Source organism: Muntiacus reevesi, chromosome 6 (assembly GCF_963930625.1).
Source record: "Muntiacus reevesi chromosome 6, mMunRee1.1, whole genome shotgun sequence".
NCBI lineage: Eukaryota > Metazoa > Chordata > Mammalia > Artiodactyla > Cervidae > Muntiacus > Muntiacus reevesi.
The window spans coordinates 97,584,302-97,611,215 of NC_089254.1; the positions used below are offsets into that span (position 1 = coordinate 97,584,302).

General features: G+C 48.6%; 1 protein-coding gene across 7 annotated transcripts in view; it reads left to right on the plus strand.

The window, feature by feature from the left end:
- The first annotated feature begins 376 nt into the window (after positions 1 to 376).
- Positions 377 to 26,914, plus strand: part of CLEC2L (C-type lectin domain family 2 member L) — a 28,030-nt gene continuing 1,492 nt past the window's right edge. Inside the window, exons 1-6 of one of the 7 annotated variants that reach the window (XR_010663692.1) lie at positions 377 to 809; positions 19,247 to 19,321; positions 21,617 to 21,783; positions 22,727 to 22,827; positions 24,396 to 24,508; positions 24,807 to 25,043. Coding sequence is in view for 5 of the 7 variants with exons in the window: in XM_065939334.1 (XP_065795406.1) it covers positions 613 to 802; positions 19,247 to 19,321; positions 21,617 to 21,783; positions 22,727 to 22,827; positions 24,396 to 24,507 (645 nt within the window). In the remaining 2 variants the exon portion in view is untranslated. Of the gene's footprint in view, positions 810 to 19,246; positions 19,322 to 21,616; positions 21,784 to 22,726; positions 22,828 to 24,395; positions 25,044 to 26,914 lie in introns of those variants that run through there. The other 6 variants (XR_010663693.1, XM_065939334.1, XM_065939335.1 and 3 more) reach the window with 6 other exon arrangements.

Sequence of the window (26,914 nt, forward strand, 5' to 3'; positions counted from 1 at the left end):
TTCCGTTTCTCTCATCTGCCAAGAATCTGGGCCACGTCCCAGCCCTCACCCCTCTGCTCTGGCTCCAGGGTGGCCCGGAGGAAAGCCCCTCATCTTCCTTGAGCCTTGCTGTGTCGTCCGCGGGAACTTGATTCCCGTTTTAATAGAAACTGGCAGGTGGACTGGAAGCCAGGACTCTGGGCTCCCGGTGCCGCGATCCCTGCTCCGCAGCATCTGGACTCCTGCCGAAGGGGCGGGAGGCCGGCGGCCCCGAGCGGTGGGGCCGTCCGCGCTCCCGGCGCCTCCTCCCTCGCTCCGGGCCCCCGCCCTGCCCCGGCCCCCGCACCTCCCCGCGCTCCTCCCCCGCGCCTCGGCTCTGCGCTGAGGTTGCGGCTCCGCCGGGCAGGCGCGCGGGGACCCAGGCGGCGGCGGCGGCGGCGGCGGCGGCGGCCACCGGGTGCAGCGGGTCCGGCGCGGGGAGCCGGGCTCAGCCCCGGCCTGCACGAGCCGCGGCCCTAGCCCACTGAGGCCGGCCTGGGGGGCCCGCAGGGCGCGCGGAGCGCCGAGTGCGTGTGGGGTTGGGCCCCGCACCCCGGCACAGGAGCGCGGACGCGGCGCGGCGGAGCGCGGGGCATGGAGCCGGCCCGGGAGCCCCCCGCGCGCACCCGGCCGCCGCCGCCTCCCGCCGTTCGCCCTGCGCCAGCCCCTGCCGCCCCCAGGCCGCGCTCGCCCGCCGAGGCGGAGGGCCGCGGTCCAGAGGGGCTGCTGCGGCGATCGGGGTCGGGCTATGAGGGCAGCACCAGCTGGAAAGCGGCCTTGGAGGGTAAGCGGTGAGTGGGACGCGAGAGGCGGGACAGAGTAACCTTGGCCGATCTCCCGTGGGGAGGGCGGGGAGGGCGACTCTGGACCCCTGAGGATGGATGTCAGGGCATTGGATGCCACACTGCGGGGCAGTGGGGAGGAGGTAACTGAGGACCACCTGCCTATCTCAGCAGCTAACTCACACTCTGACCTTGGGAGTAGGTCTCACGCTCTGAGTTTCAATTTCCTCATGAGTGAAGGGGGCGGTTACTGTCCTGCACTCACCTGGGAGGCATATATAGAGAGTGGCTTGACTCTCTCTCCAGCTGTGAAAACGTCCTGGGCAAGGCGCAAAAGCTGTAGACCCCAGACACGGTGGTAATGCCCTGTGAGAGGGGGTTGGCTGGTAGGTGGGGGGGAACGCCTGGAGGTGATGAGCTGGAGAACCTGCAGGGGCCTTACCTACCTCTTTCAGTCAGAGGGGCTCAGGAGGTGACCCCTGAGTGGCCAAGGGGGGCGGTAACCAAAGTGGAAAAGAGTTCAAGTTCGTGAGTTCTCCCAGTTTGCTTGTGTGGCCACTGGTGGTGTGTGGTGTGGGAGGTGTGGCCAGAGGGCTGTCCTCTGGAAGTTTCTTGGTACTCTTCACACCCGGAGTCCCAAGGCTGAGGACCTCGACAGCATCAGCTAAGGGAAGCTCTAAGCTGAATCACCCAGCCATTAGGGAAGGAGTATCAGGATAGGAGGGCTTCCTGGAGTAGGTGACCTCATAGACATATGGAAAGAGAAGGAGTGACATGTTCAAGGGTCAAATAGTGAGAGCTAGCCTGTCCCTTGTGGGGAACTGACCTTCAGAATACCAGGATCGGGGAGGGGGGAGAAGAGAGGATTCCGGAGGACACAGACTGTGAACGGCCACCCAGGCCTTGCCAAAGAGTTTGGACTTTGTCTGAAGTAACTACTGAGAGATTTAAAGTGTAGAATGAAAATGAAGTGGGTTTCATTTTCCAAGAGAGTTTGCCCTTGGAAAAGCGGTGGTGGCCCAGAGGGATCAGACCAAGGCCAGGTCAGTGAGGAAGATGGGGCTGTGGTAAGAGGAGGAACATAATCAGTGCCAGCCAGGGCAGGGGCCTGGCCGAGGAGGGAGAGGTGGGGTCAGCCGTGTCTGCATTTGACCCAAAGGTGGGTGAACCAGGGGACACGGATGGCCTGAGGAGGGGCTGTGCAGACTGGGGGATGAAGCTGGACACCTGGGTGGTGATTTGGGACAAAGGAGGCAAAGATGTTGGAACTTGGAGAAGAAGAACTTTTGCAGAGGGGCTTCGGGCTGAGAAGAGCTGAGCAGGATGAAGGTGGACAGACTCCTCGCTGTGACGTGCGTCTCCGGGCACGTTGTTAGATTTGCATGTGACACCCAGCTTCCCTCCCGCCCAAGTTATTTCTTGAAGCTGCTCATGCCTCTTGCCTGTATTCTCCACTCATTCATTCGTAAGCATTTCTCTAGGATCTGCGCCAACCTAGTTCTAACCCCCAGGGGTTAGGGCCATTTCAGAGGTGGTGTGGGCTCTTTCAATGCCCCCGGCTTGGCGCCTCCTGTCTTACTCTGTATCCTGACCTTGGCCCCGTCTGCTTCCTACTCCCAGGGGTGACTGGACCGACCACCTGCAAGTTAGGCTGAAGAAGAGGCTGCACGCCTGGCAGGAAATGGTCCAGCGGGTCTCTCAGGACCTTGGATCTTCCGGGCCATCCTGTGGTCCATGTCTACCTGTGGCCCACCCTCATCTCACCTGTCCGGGCATGGCTCCCTACCTGGCCTGACTCTGGGTCTCGGGGCACCTCTGGTCCCTTGGCCTCGTTCGCATGGTCCGTCAGAAGCAGGCCCACTCTGATGCTTGTGGACCTTGGGGGCTCAGCCTCTGGGGCCTATGGGCCTTTCCCATTGTTTTAGCACGTGGAGTCTGTGTGCTTGCCAGGGGCCTTCCCTCTGCCGGTCCCCTGAGCATCTCCTGGGTGTTCCCTGGGCACCACATTTCCGGCAGGGAGAGGGGAGCTCTCAAACCAGGGTGGTGCTCTCCAAGGTCCTGCCCTGTGCTGGCCTCCCCCGCTCCCCACCCCCCCCTGCCCCCCCTCACTCTTCCTCACCTCCCACACACACTCCTGGAGGGCCCACTGTCCTGGAGCACCTCTTGGCGCAGGGAACATCCCTGTGCTTGAAGAGATCATGGCAGGGGCCGAGGGAGCCTGTTGAGAGTCAGAGAGCACGGATTCTGGGATTGGCTAAGCCTGAGCCAGGTCCTTTCACTGCCAGTGTGCTGGCAGGTTTGCAAACTTGTCCGAGCCTCAGTTTCCCCACCTGCTAAGCTGGTGGAGAAGAGATTTCTGCCTCTCAGACAGAGATGCTGGGGTGTAGGGTGTGTGGAGGTGACCCCTTTCCCCAGTCCCTAGAGCCTGGTGGGGGAACCCAGGCAAAGTGTGTGACTGTCTGCTCAATTGAAATCCTTTGACTGCTGGTCTGCCTACTGTGAGTCCACACCCCACCCCAAACTGTGTGCATGCTAAGTCACTCAGTCGTGTCCGACTCTTTGCGACCCCATGGACTGTAGCCTGCCTAGCTCCTCTCTCCATGGGATTCTCCAGGCAAGAGTACTGGCGTGGATTGCCATGCCCTCCTCCAAGGGATTTTCCCTACCCAGGGACTGAACCCAAGTCTCCCACATTGCAGGCAGATTCTATACCGTCTGAGCCACCAGGAAGGTCCAAGAATAAAGTGGATTGCCATGCCCTCTTCCAGGGGATTTTCCTGACCCAAGGATCGAACTGGGGCCCACCTAATGAGCCCATGATGAAGCCCTCTTGATGGAATGAGTGGTCTGCCACGTCTGCGGACCAAGATATTTATTTTGCAGCCCTTACTTAGCCAAGCATCTGTTTTGGCTGAGCTGTGGGGTGTGTGGGATTGAGCCCTCACCCCCTGTGTTGGCAGTGCAGAGTCCTAACTACTGGACAGCCAGGGAAGTCCTTGTCTTGAGACTTCCTGATTTGACCAAGCTGAACCCTCGGGGGCCTCTGCTCCTTTGTTGCCAGGCGCTGAATATTTATCAAGCCCCTGCTACATGCCAGCCCCATGCGGGGGCTTCCACATAACTGTCACATTTAACCCTCACGTCTGCCCTTCCACGGGCTGGGTAAGTGTCGTGTGTATTTTAAACGTGAGGAAACTGAGGCTCAGAGAGGCTCAGTGTCTTGCCCAAGGACACGCGTTGCTCTGTCACATGTGAAACCCCTCTGGGTTTGCCACGAGGCCCTCTGACTTGAGAGCCCTTATCCCGTCCTGACCTGACCAAGGACACAGGGCTCGCTGAGGCTAATTGGAGAGAATCAAGTTGTGCTTGTGACGCACGCAGCTCTCCTCCATGTGCTCCTCAGACGACCCTGCCGCCTCCAGCAGATATTTTTTCCTCTTCACAGGTTAAGTGACGTGGAAAACATCTTAAATCTAAAGCTGGGATTACAGCCCAGGTCTTTAAGACTTTCCTTTGATGAACAGTTAGCTTTATAAATAGGAAGCCAAACAGAAATTCTTCCAATCGAGTCCTCTCCCTGTGGCTCTTAGCCTTTCCTTCCACCCTACAGCCTTGGGGGACAGGTTGCAAAAGTGATCCAGAGCTGCCATCTGGGTGCTGGAAGGACTGGAGGTGATTGGAGATGGGAATATTTCTGGCACTGGGGGTGCGGGGGTGAGGAAAAAGCAGCCTAGGGGTACAGGAGGGGGGTGGACCACAGATGATTCTGCAAATCTCAGGCTATAGATTTTTCAAGGCTCACCAATTCTGAATTTTTAATGTTGAAAGTTTCTTGATTAGGCATAAACCCACAACTTCCTGCTCAAAACCACACACACGCATTTAGCAAAGCCTCTTAAAAATTTAAAAATTACCAAACTCTACATTGGAGAGTTTTTGACTGTCAACTTAGGGGTGTCAGCTATGAGTCTCTTTTGCACTGTGATATGAGTGTTGTTGGGGCATTTGTCTGGGCTTGGGAGCCAAATTTTTTTCAGTTGTTCTTTCTACCATTAGGCTAAATCATACGCATTTACAACATAAATAAACTGCACCCTCAAACTCCATTTAATAAAGGCCAGTGCATACAAGGAAGGATTTCTGAGTTAGACATTTATTCTGACTTGAATTATATCCCCCTAAGAGATGTGTTGAAATCTTAACTCCGCAGTTCCTCAGATTATGACCTTGTTTGGAAATATGGTCCCTGCAGGTGTAATTAGTTCAGATGAGGGCATACTGGAGTAGAGAGGGCTTCTAACCCAATGTGACTGGTGTCCTTCTAAGAGACGGTCACATGAAGACAGACACTCAGGGAGAAGGATGTGACAATGAAGGCAGAGACTGGAGTGATGCAGCTGCAAGCCCAGGAGGACCAGAGATCACCAGTAAGCCAGGAAAAATGAGGACAAAGCCAGGAAGACTTTTCTTACAGGTCTCAGAGGGAGCATGGCTTGCTGACACCTTGATTGTGGACTTCTGGGCCTCAGAGCTATGAGATGACACATTTCTGGTGTTTTAAGCCACCTCGTTTGTGACGCTTTGTTATGTTGACCTAGGAAACTAATACCACATTGTTTGGGGTGGTCCAGCTCCAAGGCCACCCTCGGGAGTGAACGAAGAGTCAGATCCTGTAGCGTGTCCTCTGTCTGTCCACAGCACAGTGTCCAGGGCAGTTATCCTGTGAAAGACGAGGAGAGTCCTCTGTTCTGGTGATGCTGGAGATGCGGGCACAGACTCCCCTTTCCCTGAGAGCAGGTGTATATCCACATGGTCAAGGGCATTGTCATTCAGGGCAACTAGATGCCCTGTGTGTATCCAGCCCCAGTGGGTGCTCTGTAACATGCCAGGCAATGACTGCGTCCTGTTAGAGGGAACCCAAAGGTGAGGAAAGCATCACCCTTACCCAGAAGGACCGACTCAATGGACATGACCTTGGACAAGCACTGGGAGATGGTGAGGGACAGAGAAGCCTGGCGTGCCATAGTCCACGGGGTTGTGACGAGTCGGACACGACTGGGGGGGTGAGCGACTGCCCACAGGGAGCCTGTGAGCCGAGAACCATCATGATGGTGACTGTTGACACTGAGGGAGAGCTTACCGCGCCAGGCACTGCTCTAAGCACTATTTGTTGAATTCTCATAAAATTCTAAGAGGCAGATACTATGCTGACTTCCTCTTAAAGACGAGGAAAATGAAATAGAAGCTGAGTAACTTTGCCACAAGAAAGTGGCAGAGCTGGGATGTGAACCCAGGTGAAGTGGTTTACGATGCGGACTGAGAGGTGTTTATGGAAGGAAAAAGAAGGATTCACACAGCGTGCTTGCCACGGGCAGCCACCATGCAGCTCAAGGGGATCAGCCTTACAACATGCAGCCCCTGGGGACGGCAGAGTCGACACAGAGGGGGCTCAGCCCTCTGTTCTCACTGGGCCCGGAGCCACCCGCCTCTGGATCCTGTTCAGTGGTCAGTACAAACCATGCCCATAGGAGGGACTCCTGAATGTCTGTTGGACTTGCAAGTAAAGATGGTGGACTAAACACATGCATTTTTCTTTCCCTTGTGAAACTCACTAATACAATAGTAAAAAGGTGTTTTTTTCTTTTTATTTTATTTGGGAGGGGGTCACTGCAGCATGTAGGATCTTAGGTCCCTGACCAGGTATCGAACCCATGCCCCCTGCAGTGGAAGCGCAGAGTCTTAACCACTGGACCACCAGGGAAGTCCCAATAAAGGAACTTGCAAGTAAAGATGGCAGACTGAAGACATGCATTTTTCTTTCCTTTAAAAATCCAATATAGTGGAGAAGGAAATGGCAACCCACTCCAGTACTCTTGCCTGGAAAAGTCCATGGACAGAGGAGTCTGGCAGGCTGAAGTCCATGGGATTACATGACTGAGCATGTGTGCACGAGGGTGGAGGGAAATGGGTTAGTAGCAATAAAGTGGTAGAACTAAAAAATAAATAAATAAATAAAAATCCAATAAAGGAATTTTTTAAGAATAACAAGAACAGGAGAGAAAACAATAGCAACACAGTTGGGAACTAGGGATCAATGATGATGATCAGTGATGATGATCAATGATCAATAACTGACACTGACTCCCCTGGCCTTAGAAAGTGCAGCAAGCAGAGGAGCACGCAGGACCCCACACTGGTCGGCACAGCAGGGAGTAAAGCGGGAGCAGATGTCAGGAGGGCTGGGTGAACCCTTGTTAGGAAGACTTCAGGTCCCCAATTCTCTTCCCACTCTGTGAGCCTCTCCCCAGCCCTCTGCCCTGGGGAGAGAGGGCCTCCAGACACCAGCACATTTGACAGCAAACAGGCAGCATCTACGGATTGAGGGCTGAGGATGGCCTCCTTGCCTCTTCTCCCAGCCAAGACTACATCCTGCAGGAGTGAAAACAGAGGGGCAGCCCCCAGCGACGCTGACCCGAAAGGAGAAACTCAAGGAGGTCCACAGAGAGCTGGACTTCCCTGGTGGTCCAGTGGCTAAGACCCGGTGCTCCTGAGGCAGGGGTCCCAGGTTCCATTCCTGGTCGGGGAACTAAGATCCCACAGGCTGCAACTGGGACCAGGCACAGTCAAATAAATAAATATATAAAAAATAAAATAAAATCAAGTGTTAAAGAGAGAGCCTTGAGGACCAACCCAGCCAGGTCACCCTGCCATGACCTCCACAGTTAATAAATTCCTCTCACGGTCTCAAAGACACCAATAAAGTCTTATTCCTCCTGCCTTAATCATGAACAAATAACCAAGGGTCTGTAGATGTATGAGGAAAGTCCCTAACATGGAAGCTAGAGATTAAAACACATGAACAGGGGGAGAAAAGCAATTTGGAAAAAACAGCGATTATACAGACCAAACTTTCTGCCCACCTCTCCCCCAACCCTCCTGCTTCCCCCAAAAAATATCAGCTAAAAAACTGTCAGTATTATTCAGAGAGAGAAGAGAAAATTTCCCATCATTAAAATAAGAACAGTATGCTTTAGGAGGGAGTATTCAGGGAACAGCAGTAACAAACCCCTGAAAACCTTGGAAGTTAAAAATAATCATAAGAATAAAAGATTCAGTAGAGAGTGGGAAGATAAAGTTTAAAAAAATCTTCAGGAAATAGAGCAAAAAGGCAAAGTGGATGTGAGGGCTTCCGCTCTCTGCTCTGGTGTCTTGTCCTCTTTTTATAAGGGCATTAACCCCACCATGGGAGCCCTGACCAAGAATGGGTTTGCTGGTAACCTTGATCCTGGACTCGCCAGCCTCCAGAACTGGGAGAGAGAAGTGTCTGTTGTTTCAGCAATCCAGTCTAGGAATTTTGTTAGCCTGTGCAGACTAAGACAGAAGTGGAGTAGAATTCCTGATTTTGCCTCATCAACTTAAAGGAGCTTCGCAATTGAAATAAGAATGAACACACAGAAGTGTAGGCAAAGGAAAATGATTAATTACAGGGAAACAAGAATTTGTGTAGAAATAACGATCGTAATACACTGCAGAGCTTGCTGGGAGCAGCATTTACATTGTCAAAAGAGTACTGAGACGTCCCTGGTGGTACAGTGGTTAAGATTCCTCGCTTCCACTGCAGGGGGCGCAGGTTTCATCCCTGGTCAGGAGAGCTAAGATCCCACAAGCTGTGTGGCATGGCCAAAAAAAAAAAAAAAAAAAAACCCTTACCGAATTATCAGTCCAACCCAAACTATGATGTAGAGAGGGTAAGTAGTATGTGAGTGGTCAGGGTGGGACAATAATGCTGAGAATTAAATCTTCCTCATTACTGTGGAACGTCAATAAGTAATGTCTTAAATAGAAAAGTTGAGCAGTATTGACTTCTTGACACAAAGCTTTTAGAGATTTGGAGGTAAATACCGAAAGAGTTCTCTGAAGGAATTGGAAGTAGTTGCTTCTATGGAAGGGGCGATTCTTTGGTTGTTTAGTGAAGCCTGGTAGATTTCTTGACTTTGGATCTGTTGCTTTGCAGATCCTTGATAAAGAACCAGGTTTCTTTCCCCAATCTGTTGTGAAGTACCATACAGATGAATTACTAGAAACAGTATCAGGCACTTGGATGTCACCGGAATGATGAATTGCTGTAGAGGTTTCTATTAATAGATACTTCCTCTTGACTTTGGTACTTTGCTCATATGGGTGGACAACCCAGTGGTGGGCTGGAGGTGGTTCTTTCATCTGTGCACATATATAACATAAAAATTTTTTAAAGGACTTGAAAACAAAAAGGGAGTTCTCATCTACTGGTGGCTCAGATGGTAAAGAATCTGCCTGCAATGTGGGAGACCTGGGTTTGATCACTGAGTTGGGAAGATCCCCTGGAGAAGGGACCAGCCACCCACTCCAGTTTTCTGGCCTGGAGAATTCTATGGACAGAGGAGGCTGGCAGACTACAGTCCATAGGGTCGCACAGAGTCTGACACGGCTGAGTGACTTTCACTTTCACTTTTCACATCCACTAGGATGGCTATAACAAACAAAAGTAGAAGCTAACAAGTGTCGGTGAGGAGATGGAGAAATTAGAACATGTGGTGTCGGCATCACTGGTAGGATGCAAAATGGTGTTGCAGCTGTGGAAAACAGTTTGGTGTGTTCTCAAAGAGTTAAATGTGGAATTACCATATGATCCAGCAATTCTACTCCTGGGTATATACCCCAAAGAGTTGAAAACTGGGACTCAAACAGATCTTTGTTGGCCAATGTTCACAGCAGGATGATTCATAATAACTAAAAGATGGAAGCAGTCCAACTGTCTGTCAATGGATGGATGGATAAACAAAATGTATGTAATCACACAATGGAATATTATTCAGCCACAAAAAGGAAGGAAATTTTGATACGTGCTACAATATGGATGAACATTGAAAACAATATGTTAAGCGAAAGAAGTCAGACCCCAAAAGACAGATATGATTCCATTTACATGAGGTACTTAGGACAGGTGGATATATAGAGTCAGAAAGTGAATGAGAGAGGAGGAGCCAAGATGGCGGAGGAGTAGGACGGAGAGACCACTTTCTCTCCTAGAAATTCATCAAAAAAATAACTGAACGCAGAGCAAACTTCACAAAACAACTTCTGATCGCTAGCTGAGATCATCAGGCACCCAGAAAAGCAGCCCATTGTCTTCGAAAGGAGGTAGGACAAAATATAAAAGATAAAAAGCGAAACAAAAGAGCTAAGGACGGAGATCCGTCCCGGGAAGGGACTTAATAGAGGACGTTCCCAGACACCGGGAAACCCTCGCACTGGCGGGCCTGGGGGAAGTGTTGGAATCTCAAGAGTTTGAATCTGACTGGGAGGGATAGAATAAATAAAACCCACAGATTACGAGCCTAAAAGCAACTCCCAGCAGAAAAATACCCCAGACGCCCGCATCCGCAACCAGCAAGTGGGGGCGGAACGGAGAGGAGCGGGCGGCATTACTTGGGGCTGGATCCGGGCCTGAGCGCCCTGAGGACAATCAGAGGGAGCTTTTGTGAGTTGCCAGCTTGAACTGTGGGATTGCAAAAGAGAGAGAAAATTAACCGGCCCGAACACACTGCCGGCCGTTCGCAGAACAAAGGGACCGAGATTCTGGGCGGCCGAAGTCCGCCGGGAGGGTCGCGGCGAGACGGAGGGCGCGGGCGCCCGACCGGCGCGGGCGGGAACTGGGGCTGGGGACGCGGAGGGCAGAGGGCGCGCACGCCCGACTGGCGCCGGCGGGGACTGAGACTCGGACCGCGCAGGGCAGAAGACGCGCCGCACCCGGGGAGAGAGCGCCCGTCAAGCGCCTGGCTGCCTGGGCCGCTCGGGCGGCGTGGGGCCGGAGCGCGGGCCCAGCTTTGTGTGCCGCGCTTCTGTGAATCGCCCGAGGGCTGGAGCCGCGCGCAGCGCGCGCGCGCTTCAGACAGAACAGCCCGGAGCCTGAGCAGCGCAGACCGAGAAAACAGCGCAAGCCTCTCCCGGGAGCGCCGGCCCCTCCGCGCACAGCCCCTCCCCGCACAGCCCCTCCCTGCAGCGCGACGGAACTAGCTACCTGAATAAGAATCCACCTCCGCCTCCTGTGTCAGGGCGGAAATTAGGCGCGGAAGAGAGACCGGCAACAGAACCCAAATAAACAAAGGGAACCACTTCAGAAGGGACCGGTGCAACAGATTAAAATCCCTGAAGAAACCACCGACTGACTACACCGGAAGGGCCTGTAGATATCGAGAAGTGTAAGCTGGAACGAGGAGCTATCTGAAGCTGAGCCGAACCCACACTGACCGCAACAGCTCCAGAGAAATTCCTAGATATATTTTTTTTCTTTTTCTTTTTTTTTCTTTTTTTTTTTTAAGTAAGGAAAAAAAAAAAAATTTTTTTTTTCTTTTATATTGGTTCTCTTTTAATTTCCTTTAAAAATTCCTTATTACTCCCCCATTACTCCTTAACTTTCATAGATCTTTACGATTTTTTATAATTAGGCAAAACAATTTTTTTTCTCTTTTCTTTTTTTTTCTTTTTCTTCTTTTTCTTCTTTTTTTTCTGTTCTTTTTTCTTCTTCTCTTCTATTTTCTTTTTCTTTTTCTCTTATTTCTTTTAAAGCCCTCTAGCACTCCATTTACTACGCCTTAATTTTCATTTTCAATCCACTATAACCTTACAGAAGAAAGGGAAAAAAAAAAAAAAGAGAAGCCCTATTTTTATACCAAACTTCATATACATTTCTAAAATTTCTTTTGTGTGTTTTGGTTTTTGTTTTTAATATAGTATTTTTAAGAGTCTAACCTCTACTCTAGATTTTTAATTTTTGTTTTTCAGTATATGATATAAATTGTGAACATTTAAGAATCCAATATTCAGCTCCCATTTTTATTCACGAGTGTGTTGATTATTCTCTCCCAATCTTGACTCTGTTTTCTACCTCAGAACACCTCTATTTCCGCCTTTCCCCTTCTCTTCCCAATCCAATTCTGTGAATCTTTGTGGGTGTCTGGGCTACGGAGAACACTCTGGGATCAGACAACTTCGTAGATCTGTCTCTCTCCTCTTGAGTCCCCCTCTTTCTCCTCCTGCCCATCTCTATCTCCCTCCTCCCTCTCCTCTTCTCCATGTAACTCGGTGAACCTCTCTGGGTATCCCTAACGGGGGAGAAACTTTCCACCATTAACATAGAAGTTTTATTATCAGTGCTGTATAGTTGGAGAAGTCCTGAGACTACAGGAAGAATAAAACTGAAATCCAGAAGCAGGAGACTTAAGACCAAAACCTGAGAACACCAGAAAACTCCTGACTACATGAATCTTTAAGTAATAAGTGACCGTACAAAAGCCTCCATACCTGCACCGAAACCAACCACCACCCAAGAGCCAATAAGTTTTAGAGCACGACATACCACGCAAATTCTCCAGCAACGCAGGAACATTGCCCTGAACGTCAACATACAGACAGCCCAAGGTCACACCTAACACATAGACCCATCTCAAAACTCATTACTGGGCACTCCATTGCTATCCAAAGAGAAGAAATCAAGATCCGCATACCAGAACACTGACGCAAGCTTCGCTAATCAGGAAACCTTGACAAGCCAATCGTCTAACCCCACCCACTGGGTAAAACCTCCACAATAAAAAGGAACCACAGACCTGCAGAATACAGAAAGCCCACTCCAGACACAGCAATCTAAACAAGATGAAAAGGCAGAGAAATACCCAACAGGTAAAGGAACATGAAAAAAGCCCACCAAGTCAAACAAAAGAGGAGGAGATAGGGAATCTACCTGAAAAAGAATTTAGAATAATGATAATAAAAATGATCCAAAATCTTGAAAGCAAAATGGAGGTACAGATAAATAGCCTGGAGACAAAGATTGAAAAGATGCAAGAAATGTTTAATAAAGATCTAGAAGAAATAAAAAAGAGTCAATTGAAAATGAATAATGCAATGAATGAGATCAAAAACACTCTGGAGGGAACCAAGAGTAGAATAACGGAGACAGAAGACAGGATAAGTGAGGTAGAAGATAAAATGGTGGAAATAAATGAAGCAGAGAGGAAAAAAGAAAAAAGGATCAAAAGAAATGAGGACAACCTCAGGGACCTCTGGGACAATGTGAAACGCCCCAACATTCGAATCATAGGAGTCCCAGAAGAAGAAGACAAAAAGAAAGGCCATGAGAAAATACTCGAGGAGATAATAGCTGAGAACTTCCCTAAAATGGGGAAGGAAATAGCCACCCAAGTCCAAGAAACCCAGAGAGTCCCAAACAGGATAAACCCAAGGCGAAACACCCCAAGACACATATTAATCAAATTAACAAAGATCAAACACAAAGAACAAATACTAAAAGCAGCACGGGAGAAACAACAAATAACACACAAAGGGATTCCTATAAGGATAACAGCTGATCTATCAATAGAAACCCTCCAGGCCAGAAGGGAATGGCAGGACATACTGAAAGTAATGAAAGAGAATAACCTACAACCTAGATTACTGTACCCAGCAAGGATCTCATTCAGATATGAAGGAGAATTCAAAAGCTTTACAGACAAGCAAAAGCTGAGAGAATTCAGCACCACCAAACCAGCTCTTCAACAAATGCTAAAGGATCTTCTCTAGACAGGAAATGCAGAAAGGTTGTATAAACGTGAAACCAAAACAACAAAGTAAATGACAACGGGACCACACCTATCAATAATTACCTTAAATGTAAATGGGTTGAATGCCCCAACCAAAAGACAAAGATTGGCTGAATGGATACAAAAACAAGACCCCTATATATGCTGTCTACAAGAGACCCACCTCAAAACAAGGGACACATACAGACTGAAAGTGAAGGGCTGGAAAAAAATATTTCACGCAAACGGAGACCAAAAGAAAGCAGGAGTCGCAATACTCATATCAGATAAAATAGACTTCCAAATAAAGGATGTGAAAAGAGACAAAGAAGGACACTACATAATGATCAAAGGATCAATCCAAGAAGAAGATATAACAATTATAAATATATATGCACCCAACATAGGAGCACCGCAATATGTACGGCAAACACTAACGAGTATGAAAGAGGAAATTAATAGTAACACAATAATAGTGGGAGACTTTAATACCCCACTCACAACCATGGATAGATCAACTAAACAGAAAATCAACAAGGAAACACAAACCTTAAATGATACAATGGACCAGCTAGACCTAATTGATATCTATAGGACATTTCACCCCAAAACAATCAACTTCACCTTTTTCTCAAGTGCACACGGAACCTTCTCCAGAATAGATCACATCCTGGGCCATAAATCTGGTCTTGGAAAATTCAAAAAAATTGACATCATTCCAGTCATCTTTTCTGACCACAGTGCAGTAAGATTAGATCTCAATTACAGGAAAAAAATTGTTAAAAATTCCAACATATGGAGGCTAAATAACACGCTTCTGAATAACCAACAAATCATAGAAGAAATCAAAAAAGAAATCAAAGTATGTATAGAAATAAATGAAAATGAAAACACAACAACCCAAAACCTATGGGACACTGTAAAAGCAGTGCTAAGGGGAAGGTTCATAGCATTACAGGCACACATCAAGAAACAAGAAAAAAGCCAAATAAATAACCTAACTCTACACCTAAAGCAATTAGAGAAGGAAGAAATGAAGAACCCCAGGGTTAGCAGAAGGAAAGAAATCTTAAAAATTAGGGCAGAAATAAATGCGAAAGAAACTAAAGAGACCATAGCAAAAATCAACAAAGCTAAAAGCTGGTTTTTTGAAAAAATAAACAAAATTGACAAACCATTAGCAAGACTCATTAAGAAACAAAGAGAGAAGAACCAAATTAACAAAATAAGAAATGAAAAGGGTGAGATCACAACAGACAACACTGAAATACAAAGGATCATAAGAGACTACTACCAGCAGCTCTATGCCAATAAAATGGACAACTTGGATGAAATGGACAAATTCTTAGAAAAGTATAACTTTCCAAAACTGAACCAGGAAGAAATAGAAGATCTTAACAGAGTCATCACAAGCAAGGAAATCGAAACTGTAATCAGAAATCTTCCAGCAAACAAAAGCCCAGGACCAGATGGCTTCACAGCTGAATTCTACCAAAAATTTAGAGAAGAGCTAACACCTATCTTACTCAAACTCTTCCAGAAAATTGCAGAAGAAGGTAAACTTCCAAACTCATTCTATGAGGCCACCATCACCCTCATTCCAAAACCAGACAAAGATGCCACAAAAAAAGAAAACTACAGGCCAATATCACTGATGAACATAGATGCAAAAATCCTTAACAAAATTCTAGCAAACAGAATCCAACAACATATTAAAAAAATCATACACCACGACCAAGTGGGCTTTATCCCAGGAATGCAAGGATTCTTTAATATCCGCAAATCAATCAACGTAATACACCACATTAACAAATTGAAAGATAAAAACCATATGATTATCTCAATAGATGCAGAGAAAGCCTTTGACAAAATTCAACACTCATTTATGATTAAAACTCTCCAGAAAGCAGGAATAGAAGGAACATACCTCAACATAATAAAAGCTATATATGACAAACCCACAGCAAGCATCACCCTCAATGGTGAAAAATTGAAAGCATTTCCTCTGAAATCAGGAACAAGACAAGGATGCCCACTCTCACCACTACTATTCAACATAGTGTTGGAAGTTTTGGCCACAGCAATCAGAGCAGAAAAAGACATAAAAGGAATCCAGATAGGAAAAGAAGAAGTGAAACTCTCGCTGTTTGCAGATGACATGATCCTCTACATAGAAAACCCTAAAGACTCTTCCAGAAAATTACTAGAGCTAATCAATGAATATAGTAAAGTTGCAGGATATAAAATTAACACACAGAAATCCCTTGCATTCCTATACACTAACAATGAAAAAACAGAAAGAGAAATTAAGGAAACAATACCATTCACCATTGCAACAAAAAGAATAAAATACTTAGGAGTACATCTACCTAAAGAAACAAAAGACCTATACATAGAAAACTATAAAACACTGATGAAAGAAATCAAAGAGGACACAAACAGATGGAGAAACATACCGTGCTCATGGATTGGAAGAATCAATATTATCAAAATGGCTATTCTACCCAAAGCAATCTATAGATTCAATGCAATCCCTATCAAGTTACCAACGGTATTTTTCACAGAACTAGAACAAATAATTTCACAATTTGTATGGAAATACAAAAAACCTCGAATAGCCAAAGTAATCTTGAGAAAGAAGAATGGAACTGGAGGAATCAACCTGCCTGACTTCAGACTCTACTACAAAGCCACAGTCATCAAGACAGTATGGTACTGGCACAAAGACAGAAATATAGATCAATGGAATAGAATAGAAAGCCCAGAGATAAATCCACGAACCTATGGACACCTCATCTTTGACAAAGGAGGCAAGGATATACAATGGAAAAAAGACAATCTCTTTAACAAGTGGTGCTGGGAAAACTGGTCAACCACTTGTAAAAGAATGAAACTAGAACACTTTCTAACACCATACACAAAAATAAACTCAAAATGGATTAAAGATCTAAATGTAAGACCAGAAACTATAAAACTCCTAGAGGAGAACATAGGCAAAACACTCTCCGACATAAATCACAGCAAGATCTTCTATGACCCACCTCCCAGAATATTGGAAATAAAAGCAAAAATAAACAAATGGGACCTAATGAAAATTAAAAGCTTTTGCACAACAAAGGAAACTATAAGTAAGGTGAAAAGACAGCCCTCAGATTGGGAGAAAATAATAACAAATGAGGAAACAGACAAAGGATTAATCTCAAAAATATACAAGCAACTCCTGAAGCTCAATACCAGAAAAATAAATGACCCAATCAAAAAATGGGCCAAAGAACTAAACAGACATTTCTCCAAAGAAGACATACAGATGGCTAACAAACACATGAAAAGATGCTCCACATCACTCATCATCAGAGAAATGCAAATCAAAACCACAATGAGGTACCATTACACGCCAGTCAGGATGGCTGCTATCCAAAAGTCTACAAGCAATAAATGCTGGAGAGGGTGTGGAGAAAAGGGAACCCTCTTACACTGTTGGTGGGAATGCAAACTAGTACAGCCACTATGGAAAACAGTGTGGAGATTTCTTAAAAAACTGGAAATAGAACTGCCATATGACCCAGCAATACCACTTCTAGGCATACACACTGAGGAATCCAGATCTGAAAGAGACACGTGCACCCCAATGTTCATTGCAGCACTGTTTATAATAGCCAGGACATGGAAGCAACCCAGATGCCCATCAGCAGATGAATGGATAAGGAAGCTGTGGTACATATACACCATGGAATATTACTCAGCCGTTAAAAAGAATTCATTTGAATCAGTTCTAATGAGATGGATGAAACTGGAGCCCATTATACAGAGTGAAGTAAGCCAGAAAGATAAAGAACATTACAGTATACTAACACATATATACGGAATTTAGATAGATGGTGGCGATAACCCTATATGCAAAACAGAAAAAGAGACACAGAAGTACAGAACAGACTATTGAACTCTGGGGGAGAACGTGAGGGTGGGATGTTTTGAAAGAACAGCATGTATATTATCTATGGTGAAACGGACCACCAGCCCAGGTGGGATACATGAGTCAGGTGCTCGGGCCTGGTGCACTGGGAGGACCCTGAGGAGTCGGGTGGGGAGGGAGGTGGGAGGGGGGATCGGGATGGGGAATACGTGTAACTATATGGCTGATTCATGTCAATGTATGACAAAACCCACTGAAATATTGTAAAGTGATTGGCCTCCAACTAATAAAATAATATTAAAAAAAAAATAAAAATAAAAAATAAAAAAAAAATAAAAAAAAAAAAAAAAAAAAAAAAAAAAGAAAGTGAATGAGAGATTAGCAGGGGCTGGAGGGGGTTGGGAATGAGGCGCTAATGCTTGATCAGTAGTTTCTGTTTGGGATGATGAAAAAGTTTTACAAGTAGATCATGGGGATGAGTGCACAACTTTGTGAATGTAATTAACACCATGCATTGAACCCTTGAGCATAGTTAAAAAGGCAACTTTTATGTTATGTGTATTTTATCACAATTAGTAAAACTTTCAAAGACCCTGTGTCTAAAGTCTATAAGGATTCTTTCATTAAATATCAAATTAAATGCCATTTTCAGCAACATGGATGGATCTAGAGATTATCATACTGAGTGAAGTAAAGTCAGACAGAGAAGTACAAATATTGTATGATATCATTTATATGTGGAATCTAAAAAAACCAAAAGGATATAAATGAATTTATTTACAAAACAGAAACAGACTCATAGATTTAGAGAAGGAACTTATAGTTACCAGTGGGAAGGATTGAGGGGAGGGATGGTAAGGGAGTTTGGGATTGACATGTACACACTGCTATACTTAAAATAACCAACAAGACCTACTGTATTGCACAGGGAACTCTGTTCAATATTAGGCAACAACCTAAATGGGAAAATAATTTGAAAAAGAACATATATATATATTGAATCACTTTGCTGTATACACCTGAAGCTAACACATCATTTTGTTAATCAATTACACTCCAATATAAATAGAAAGTTAAAAAATTGCTGTGCAGGATTCCACTGAATGAATGCCCAACATTTTATCCATTCTCCCTCTGACAGACATTTAGCTTGTTTCCATTTTCGCACCGTTGTGAATAAACCTGCTATGAACATTTAAAAAATCAAATTAAAATTTGGGGTGAGAACAACAAATAAATAAAATTTTAAAGGGAGAAGCCAGAGGATCAGGAAAGTCTTCCTGAAGAGGATGGAGGGTGTGGGGCAGAATTTCAAGAGACAGCAGTCGAAGAGGAGCACTTTGGGAGCAAAGATCCAGCCACAGGGCTGAGAGGATGGACTGGGGTATTTCAAGGAGTCTGTCTGGCTGAAACTAGGGATGAGGTAGAGAAGCAGCAGGATATGAGAGATTGGAAAGTGCTAACAGCCACAGAAAGAGTTCAAGTGTGTAGCCCTGAGGGAGGGTTTTTAAGCAGAAGTATCACAGAATCAGACAAACCTGTGCTTGAGAATGGCATTTCAGACTTCAGCATCAGGATGGCCTGGACCAGAGGTTTCCAACCTCCAGCCTGTGAACTGGTACCTCCTGTCAGATCAGCATTGGCATTAAATTAGAAATAAAGGGCACAATAAATGTAATTCACTTGAATCATCCCCAGACCATCCCTCCCCCTCTCCCCTAGTTCATGGAAAAATTGTCTTTCATGAAACCGGTCCCCCCGGTGCCAAAAAGGTTGGGGACCATTGCCCTGGAGGGCTTGTTCAAACACAGAGTGCTGGGCTCAGCCCCAGTTTCTCAGTATCAGGACTTGGGGTTGGCAGTGGGAATGGGCGGTGGGGATGGGCCATAATCAGTCCCTTTCTCTCTCCTCAGACACCACCACGCGTCTCCTGCTGGGGGCCATCGCAGTGCTTCTGTTCGCCATCCTGGTGGTGATGAGCATCTTGGGTGAGCATGGATGTTAGAGCATTTGCAATTCATTTCCTACACACCTTTCAAAAGCATGTCTAATTAAGTCAAGAAAGGTTCCAGACATATCATCAACTCTGTGGGGGTCAAAGTAAATAGGAAATAGGGTATTGGTTCTAGATGACATTTTAGCCTAAAATAATATGTTCACAAATCAATATATCCATCCCCTTAACTAAGCCATGCAGCAAAAGTGGAGATGTTACTTAGGTACCATTACAAAAATGCTTCAAGAACGCTGAACAAACTTGGTGTGTGTTAGGCGGGCAGTGCTTCATGAAAGAGACAGTTTGGGGTTAAGGGCCTTAAAGATCTCATTCACTCACTCAATAAACATTTATTGATCCCGGCTGTGTGTTAGGCCCTGGGCTAAGTGCTGGAGATATATATTTTTTAAAGTGTAGTATGACATCCACTCCCTTGTCCAGTGATAGGGCATTGCCTGGGGGCCTCCCAGAGCAGGGAGCACATATGGTAAACCCTGAAGAATGAATAGTTTCCTGGAGACCAGGAGGAACACAGAACAGGGCATTCTGAGGAGGAGCGTCCAGGGAAACACACTGGCAGGCAGGACCGAAAGGGTCGAAGGAGGAATCAAAAAGAGGAAACTGCTACAAGTAAGCCGGTGAGGCTATATGACCTGGGGCTTTGCTGCTTGTAATGAGTTCAAGCCAAAGTGATTTCAGGACCTCTGTCTTTAATCTTTGAGAAGCTTTAATCCTAACACCTCCAAATGGGAGGAAAACCCACGGATAATATCAGTTCTAGCCAACCTGCACTTGTAGGGCATGCAGGCTAAGCAGGGCACTGTGGGTGCTTAGAAAAGAAGGTGGTGACCACCTTGGATTCACCACCAGTTTGGATTCACCTAGACTAATTGCTACAAATTAAACTATTCTGCTGCTATGTTGGGAGGGCAGGGCAAGATGTAAACAGAGAATATTGTGATTGGAGGAAAGCGCAATAGCCTTTGGAGATCCTCATGGAAAAGCATGGCCTGGACTTCTAAGTGGGCCTCCAGCTCACTGAACAGGAATGCCCAAGTGCCCATTAATTAATTAATTGGTATTGGCATGGCAGTAGCTCCCTTGGGCGCTTGGGTACCATGGGCCTGTTCTTGACTCTGTCCTGGTCTGCATTTTAATCAACCTTCTTGTATGAGGACAAACAAAAAAAATATGCTTATGGAATTTGTAGGCAATACAACCCAAAGAGGGATGTGCCACAGGCCAGGTGAAAAAGAAATCGAGATTAAAATTCATCGTTAAAAACTCAAATAAGCCAACCTTAATGAAGCAACTGTGGAAGAAATAAACACAAGATCCTGCATTTAGATTTAAATGTGATTTACACATGTTCTGGGCAGGGGGACCTGACTTGGAAGGAGATCATAGGAAAATAGTTGAAGAGTATGGCTGAATTCCTTTTGGCAAGGAGACCCTTAGAGAATCGCATGGAAGCTCTGGGCTTCCTTCCCAGAAAAGTGCACCTATGCACATACCCACAGATTCTTCTCATTGGAGCGTCTGCAGACTGGAAAACCCACAGCAGCCAGAAGGGCTATGGCCATCACTGCTGGGTGGCGGACCACAGCTGATGTGTCCCAGCCTGTGCTGGTGGCAGTGTTTTAGGGGTCATGTGGGCACATCACAGTGAGGCAGGCAGGATGGAGAAGGTCTGGAAAGCATCCCCTCCAAGGGATTGTGGAAGAGACAGTGTCTGTTCAGTCAGTTCTGGAAGAGGGGAGTGTGGGTCAGTCCTCAAGGAGAAGGTAGACCAGGTCTGTCCAGGTCACTCCAGAGGCAGATACTGGGTCCGTGAAGCTAGGTCACAATGGGAAGGCAGGTTGGGACTCAACATTGAAAAGGAACTTTCTAGCACTTCAGCAGCGTAGCCGATGAGGGTGTGGCCAATGAGAGCGGGTGGGGGTGGGGGGGATGGCTCCCAACCTGGCTGAAGAGAGAGGATGCGTGGTCACCAGGTTCAAGTCTGAATTTATTGGGTTTCACATCACCTCCAGGAGCCCAGAGAGAGAGGAGAACATAATCTGGGGGTTAACCTGCTGTCACTCCCCCTCATGGGGGTGTCCCTGCCAAATTGCTCTTCCTAATTCATGTAGTCCCTAGCCTCTGACCTGCCAGGCGCTGTGACAGGCCCTCCCCTGAGATGAATGACTGATGGTCACCAAAGTCAGGGGGTCCCAAGTGGGATTCTTGGGGGCCGGGCAGAGACCCTCCCTGCTGGCAGATACTGAGTCCCTCCTTTTCCCTGCAGCCTCCAAGGGCTGCATCAAGTGCGAAGCGCCCTGCCCAGAGGACTGGCTGCTATACGGAAGGAAATGCTACTTCTTCTCGGAGGAACCGAGAGACTGGAACACGGGCCGGCAGTACTGCCACAGCCACGAGGCGGCACTTGCTGTCATCCAGAGTCAGAAAGAACTGGTGAGTGCCCGGGGCGAGGGGCATGTGGGGGCGGGGTCTGGGCGGGCTGGTGAAAGGGGCGGGGTCATGCGGGAGAGCCACGCCCAAGGACCTGGTGTCCCCTGTGACCTGTTTCCAGACAGGTGGGGTGTGCACGTGGGCTCCACAAGTGGGGTCTGAGCAGCTCCACGAGGGGCTCTTGTTCTTACTGCTCTTGTCAAGGCCAGCTGCGTCTATCCAAGGTTGGCTTGCTGGGCTCAACACAATCAAGTGTAAGCATTACAAATTATACAGGCACTTGTGAAATGTGTGAGTCTCCCTGGTGGCTCAGAAAGTAAAGAACCCGCCTGCTGTGCGGGAGACCTGGGCTCGATCCCTGGGTTGGAAAGATCCCCTGGAAGAGGGCATGGCAACCCACTCCAGTGTATCAAATTAGCATCCTCAACTAGTCCAAATCAGGGTCTGAGGTCCCACCTAACACCCCAAATAGTCATATCACTAGAAATATGAATGTAACACAATGAATAGGTCTCTTGGTCATTTTTGGATTTTGCAGGCTCGTGCAATTCAAAATCTAAAATCACTTCTGTTTGTCTCTGATACACAGTCTGATAGCCCCTTTCTGCAGAGAAAGGCCCAGGACAGCCAGTCCCAGATAACCCATCAAGCAATCCCAGGCTTCCTGAAAATCAGGAATGTTGGCATGCTGGGTCCCCGAGCTAGGAGACAAACCCTGTTCCAGGGTTCCTGCCCCATTGGCGCATCCCCAGAGTCCAGGTTCCTTGAAGGCCATTGCAGTGCATCTGTAAACCCAGCTCCTCACTCCTGCGGTGTGGTGAGGTGTCACCCTTACGGCGTCCACACATCTTGAGAGCCAGTCTTCCAAGTTAAAGTTCATCTGGGGATGTGTGAGCAGTCAGGAGGCCGCACCTGACTCTGAGGTTTCCCTCTTTCCTTGGCACAGGAATTCATGTTCAAGTTCACACGGAGGGAGCCCTGGATCGGCCTGCGCAGAGTGGGGGACGAATTCCACTGGGTCAATGGGGACCCGTTTGACCCGGACACGTGAGCCGAGGCTTCATCTTCTGACCACCGAGCTTAGACCGGGGAAGACTTAGCTTCCCAGACAAACCTCCAGAGGGACAACTTGGTTTTGTGTTAGCTAGAGCCACTCACCTGTAGGGTCAGGGGTGAGGGACAGAAACCCGGGCATGGGAAAGGCTTTACTACTCTCTCCCCAGTAGAGTCCAGCCTGGTTTGGTGGCCCTGTTCCACGCAGGCATCGGAACTTCCTGCTGCTGGAAGGGGCCCAGGCTCTTTCCATCTTGTGACTCCCTCGTCGCTCTGCACGGCTCAGTGTGGCTCAGAGAAAGGGGAGGATGTCCCAGGACAGCCCTCTGCATTGGGCAGAACTTAGCCACATGGCCCCGCCTGACAGTGAGAGGGGAGGAAATGGGACCTCTATGCTGGGCAGTCACGTGCCACCTGAACAGTTTTACTACGGAGAAAGGGGGTCTGAACTACGGGTCCCAGGAGGGTCCTCTTAGAGAAAACACCTTGAGGGTGTTGGTGGCGTGTGCAGGGTGGTATTATTTGTGTGGCCCATGTGGTGTGGCAGTGAGCGTGTGATCTGTGTGGTGGGTGTGTGGGGTGATGGTGGCAGCAGAGAGGGGGGACACTTTAGGCTTAGGGAGACACAGGTCAGCGCACACGGGGTGTAAGAACCTCAGCCACTGATCTAGACCCTAAGGCTGGAGCACTAGGCCCGAGGAGTTGGGTGGGGGCACAGATGCTGACCTGATGTGACCCTCGGGCCATGAAGACTTCCCTATTCCCACATCTCCCTGTCTCCTGAGCTCTTCATTCAGTGCCTCTCTTTGTCCTCACTGCCCCTTCCTTTTTTCTCCTCTTTCCTTGTCCTGACCTCATCCTCCAATCTGTTTTCAAAGCAGCTGAGAAAGTCTTACCTTGCTGCTGCCCCCGCCTCTCCCCTTCTCAAAGCTTCTTGCTCCTAGAACCCTGGAAGCCCTGGAGGCTGGAGGCCCCAGGATGTTGACCACCCAGCAACTAGCGGGCCTTGGGGCCACGCTTCTCTGACCACTCTGAGGTGGTTCTGGCTTCCCCACTCCCTCTTGGGGTCCTTCTGATGCCCTCTGAGAACCTCATTCTGGCCTTGGTGGTGAGGGGCTCAGGTCAGGGTGGCCAAATGAGTTTAAGAAGAAATGTTGAGCTTCAAAAGGGATGCTTTTAGGCAGGGAGAACCCCCTGTTGCTATTAATAATAGCTGTAAGAGGTGCAGGCAGGGCGCCGTGGGCAGGTGGGGTCAGGGGAGGCTTGTTCTAGACAGGGCCCTAGTCTCCTGGGACGAGTGAGCCGAGCCTGGCAGGATGGGGAAGCCGGATGGGGAGCATAGGGTGCGTCCAGGATACATCTGTGGGCGTCACCAGGGCGATTGGAGCTGTGGTACAGAGTTGGGAGATAGTGGGAGCCACACTAGCAAGGTCTGTGGGGTGGACTGTCCCATAGCAGGGCAGCTCCAGAGGGAAGGATGAGTCACAGTGCCTCTGGGGCTGCCCAGTGACCGGTGGCATCTGCCAGCGGTGAGTGCCTGGTCTCCTCTCTCCTGGTCACAGGTTCCCCATCGCGGGCCCGGGGGAGTGTGTCTTCGTGGAGCCCACCAGGCTGGTGTCGACAGACTGCCTGATGACCCGGCCCTGGGTGTGCAGCAAGATGGCCTACACGTGAGGTGGGTCATGCCAGAGGCCACCCTGCAACCAGGCTCTGAGACCTGCTGGCCTGGGGCTCTGCTCCAAGGTGAAGCAGCGAGGAGGATGCTCTCTGCCCCTGGGTGCTCTCCCCCAGCCCCCGAATCCTGGTCCCTGGTCCTCTCGGCCTCAGGCAGGCCCTGTGGCTCAGCAATCAACTCCCACAAGCTCAGTAGTATGTAGGCACGCGTCCCCAGACACACACGCACACCAACGCACTTGCTCATGCACACGCGTGCACACAGCACCCGCTCAAGTTCACAGTCTACCCTTCGTCAGCCCAGCAGGTCTCTCCCTGGCCCCACCCTGGAGCATTCCTTCCTCTGGAGGCCCTGGTGCTCTGAGGAAGGCTGGGGGCTGACAGACTGCCGTACTGTCTGCACACATGGAACCCCTCCCCAGGCATCTCTCTCCTGGCTCCTGGGGAGGCAGGAAGGGCAGCCCCTCACCTGGCCCCTGCATCCACCCCTCTGGCCTTGCCCGGGGTCTCAGGCAGGCCCCTGCTGGGTCCGTGGTGCTGCTCTGTTGGTCACCGGTGGAATAAAGAGATGACTGGCATCCAGAGAAGTCGGCTGCCGTTTGTTCCATGATCGTGGCTTGGGGGAGAGGGGCATGGCTCAGGGTGCCCATCTAGGGAGGGACCACCAAGAGGCACTGGTGTGGCAGGCAACACGTGAAGGAACCAAGGCCAAAAACACGCTCTGTGGCCTCAGGGCACCGTTTAATGTTGCCAGGCCACTGCGTTATTCTTAGATGTCTGAGGGGTGTGCTCCATCTGGCGTCATCATTACCATTCGACTCAACATGACAAACATTTATTCACACCTATCACGTGCCAGACACCACACCAGGCAGGGGGATCAACAGCTTTATCCCCCAAGTGAGCACACAGGGAGCAGAGGGACCAGCTTGGGAAGCACCAGAACATTCTGGAACATGGCCGAGGGATGCTTATTCTGCCTTAGGAGAGGATAGAGTGAAGGAGGCGGGAGGATGAGAGGAGATGATGTGCATGTTGGGTTGGTTAAGAGTTTGTGCAGGTCCAAGGGCCCCTTCCTGTCCCTCCTTGGTCTGCAGGGAAGGAAGGGGGGATGGGGCAGAGGCTGGTGGTTCCCCTGGGCCTGCAGCGGCTGCAAGCGCCACCTTCTCCAGCCACGCACTTGGAGCCCAGAGTAAGTGGTGGGGGGGCCTGGGCCTCCCCAGCCTGTGGCCGGGTGAGATACAGGCAGGAGCTGCCTAGGAGGTGCGTCTGTGAATCTGGGTCCTGCCCCATTTTCTGAGAAAACAGCTCAGAGGGAAACACATCCTGCTCTGCTCCGGTCACTCCTTTTACTGTCAGTTTTCAGACACAACTGTCAGCTTCGGTTTTATGGACTCTTCTAAAAGCTTTCCAGGTATTTAGTAAAATATGGGTATTTTGTGGTTTCATATTTTATCTTCATGGGGAAGCCAGTGTGGAATTTGACTGTGCAATGAAGAGGTTAAAGGAGTGCTGTGTGGTGGCGGTGGCCTGTGGGGGTTTGGCTGAAGCCCACTGCCTTCCCAGCCCCTGTGGGGAAGTGTTTTGAAGGGCTGAGGACTGAGGAAGTGGTCAGCTGCTGCTGCTGCTGCTTGGGTTGGGCGAGGGCTGAAGGGTGAGTAGGGGGGTGTCTCACACTCACACCTGTTCTCAGTCATACACAGGCCTGGGGTTCTCACCAGTATCTTTCCATCAAAGATGGTCTTCCCATCAAAGCCTTTGTTGTTGCTGTTCAGTGGCCAAGTTGTGTCTGACTCTTTGCGACCCCACAGACTGCAGCACACTAGGCTCCTCTTTCCTCCACTATCTCCCAGAGTTTGCTCAAACTCAGGTCCACTGAGTCAGTGATGCTAGTCTTACCTCATTTAAGTCTCTTAAAAAGGACCTGAGGTGGGTTATGCTGCCACAGGTGACCCAACTGTACCTGGGCAGGGCCCAAGGCATGAGGAGCAGGGCTGTGCTCTCATCCCATTCTGTGGGTTTAAGTGGGAAGAAGGGAGCCATGAGGGGGCGGAGGAAGCACTGTGGGAGGGCAGGGAATAGGAACCCAGGCCCTCGGGATCTTATCTTTCATTCAGCTCCACAGCCTGCTGCCTCAGGGCACACTGGCAGGTGAGCTCTCCAAACCTTGGGTTTGTCCTGGGGCGGCCCAACAATTCTAAATCAGTTCAGCAAAGCTAAAGGAACTCTAAAGCTAAAAGAGATCAACAAAAACCAGTCAATCCTAAAGAAAATCAACCCTGAATTTTCATTGGAAGGACTGATGCTGAAGCTCCAAAACCTTGGCCACTTGATTTGAAGTGCTGATTCACTGGGAAAGACCCTCTTGGAGGAAAGATTGACGACAAGAGGAGAAGAGGGCAACAGA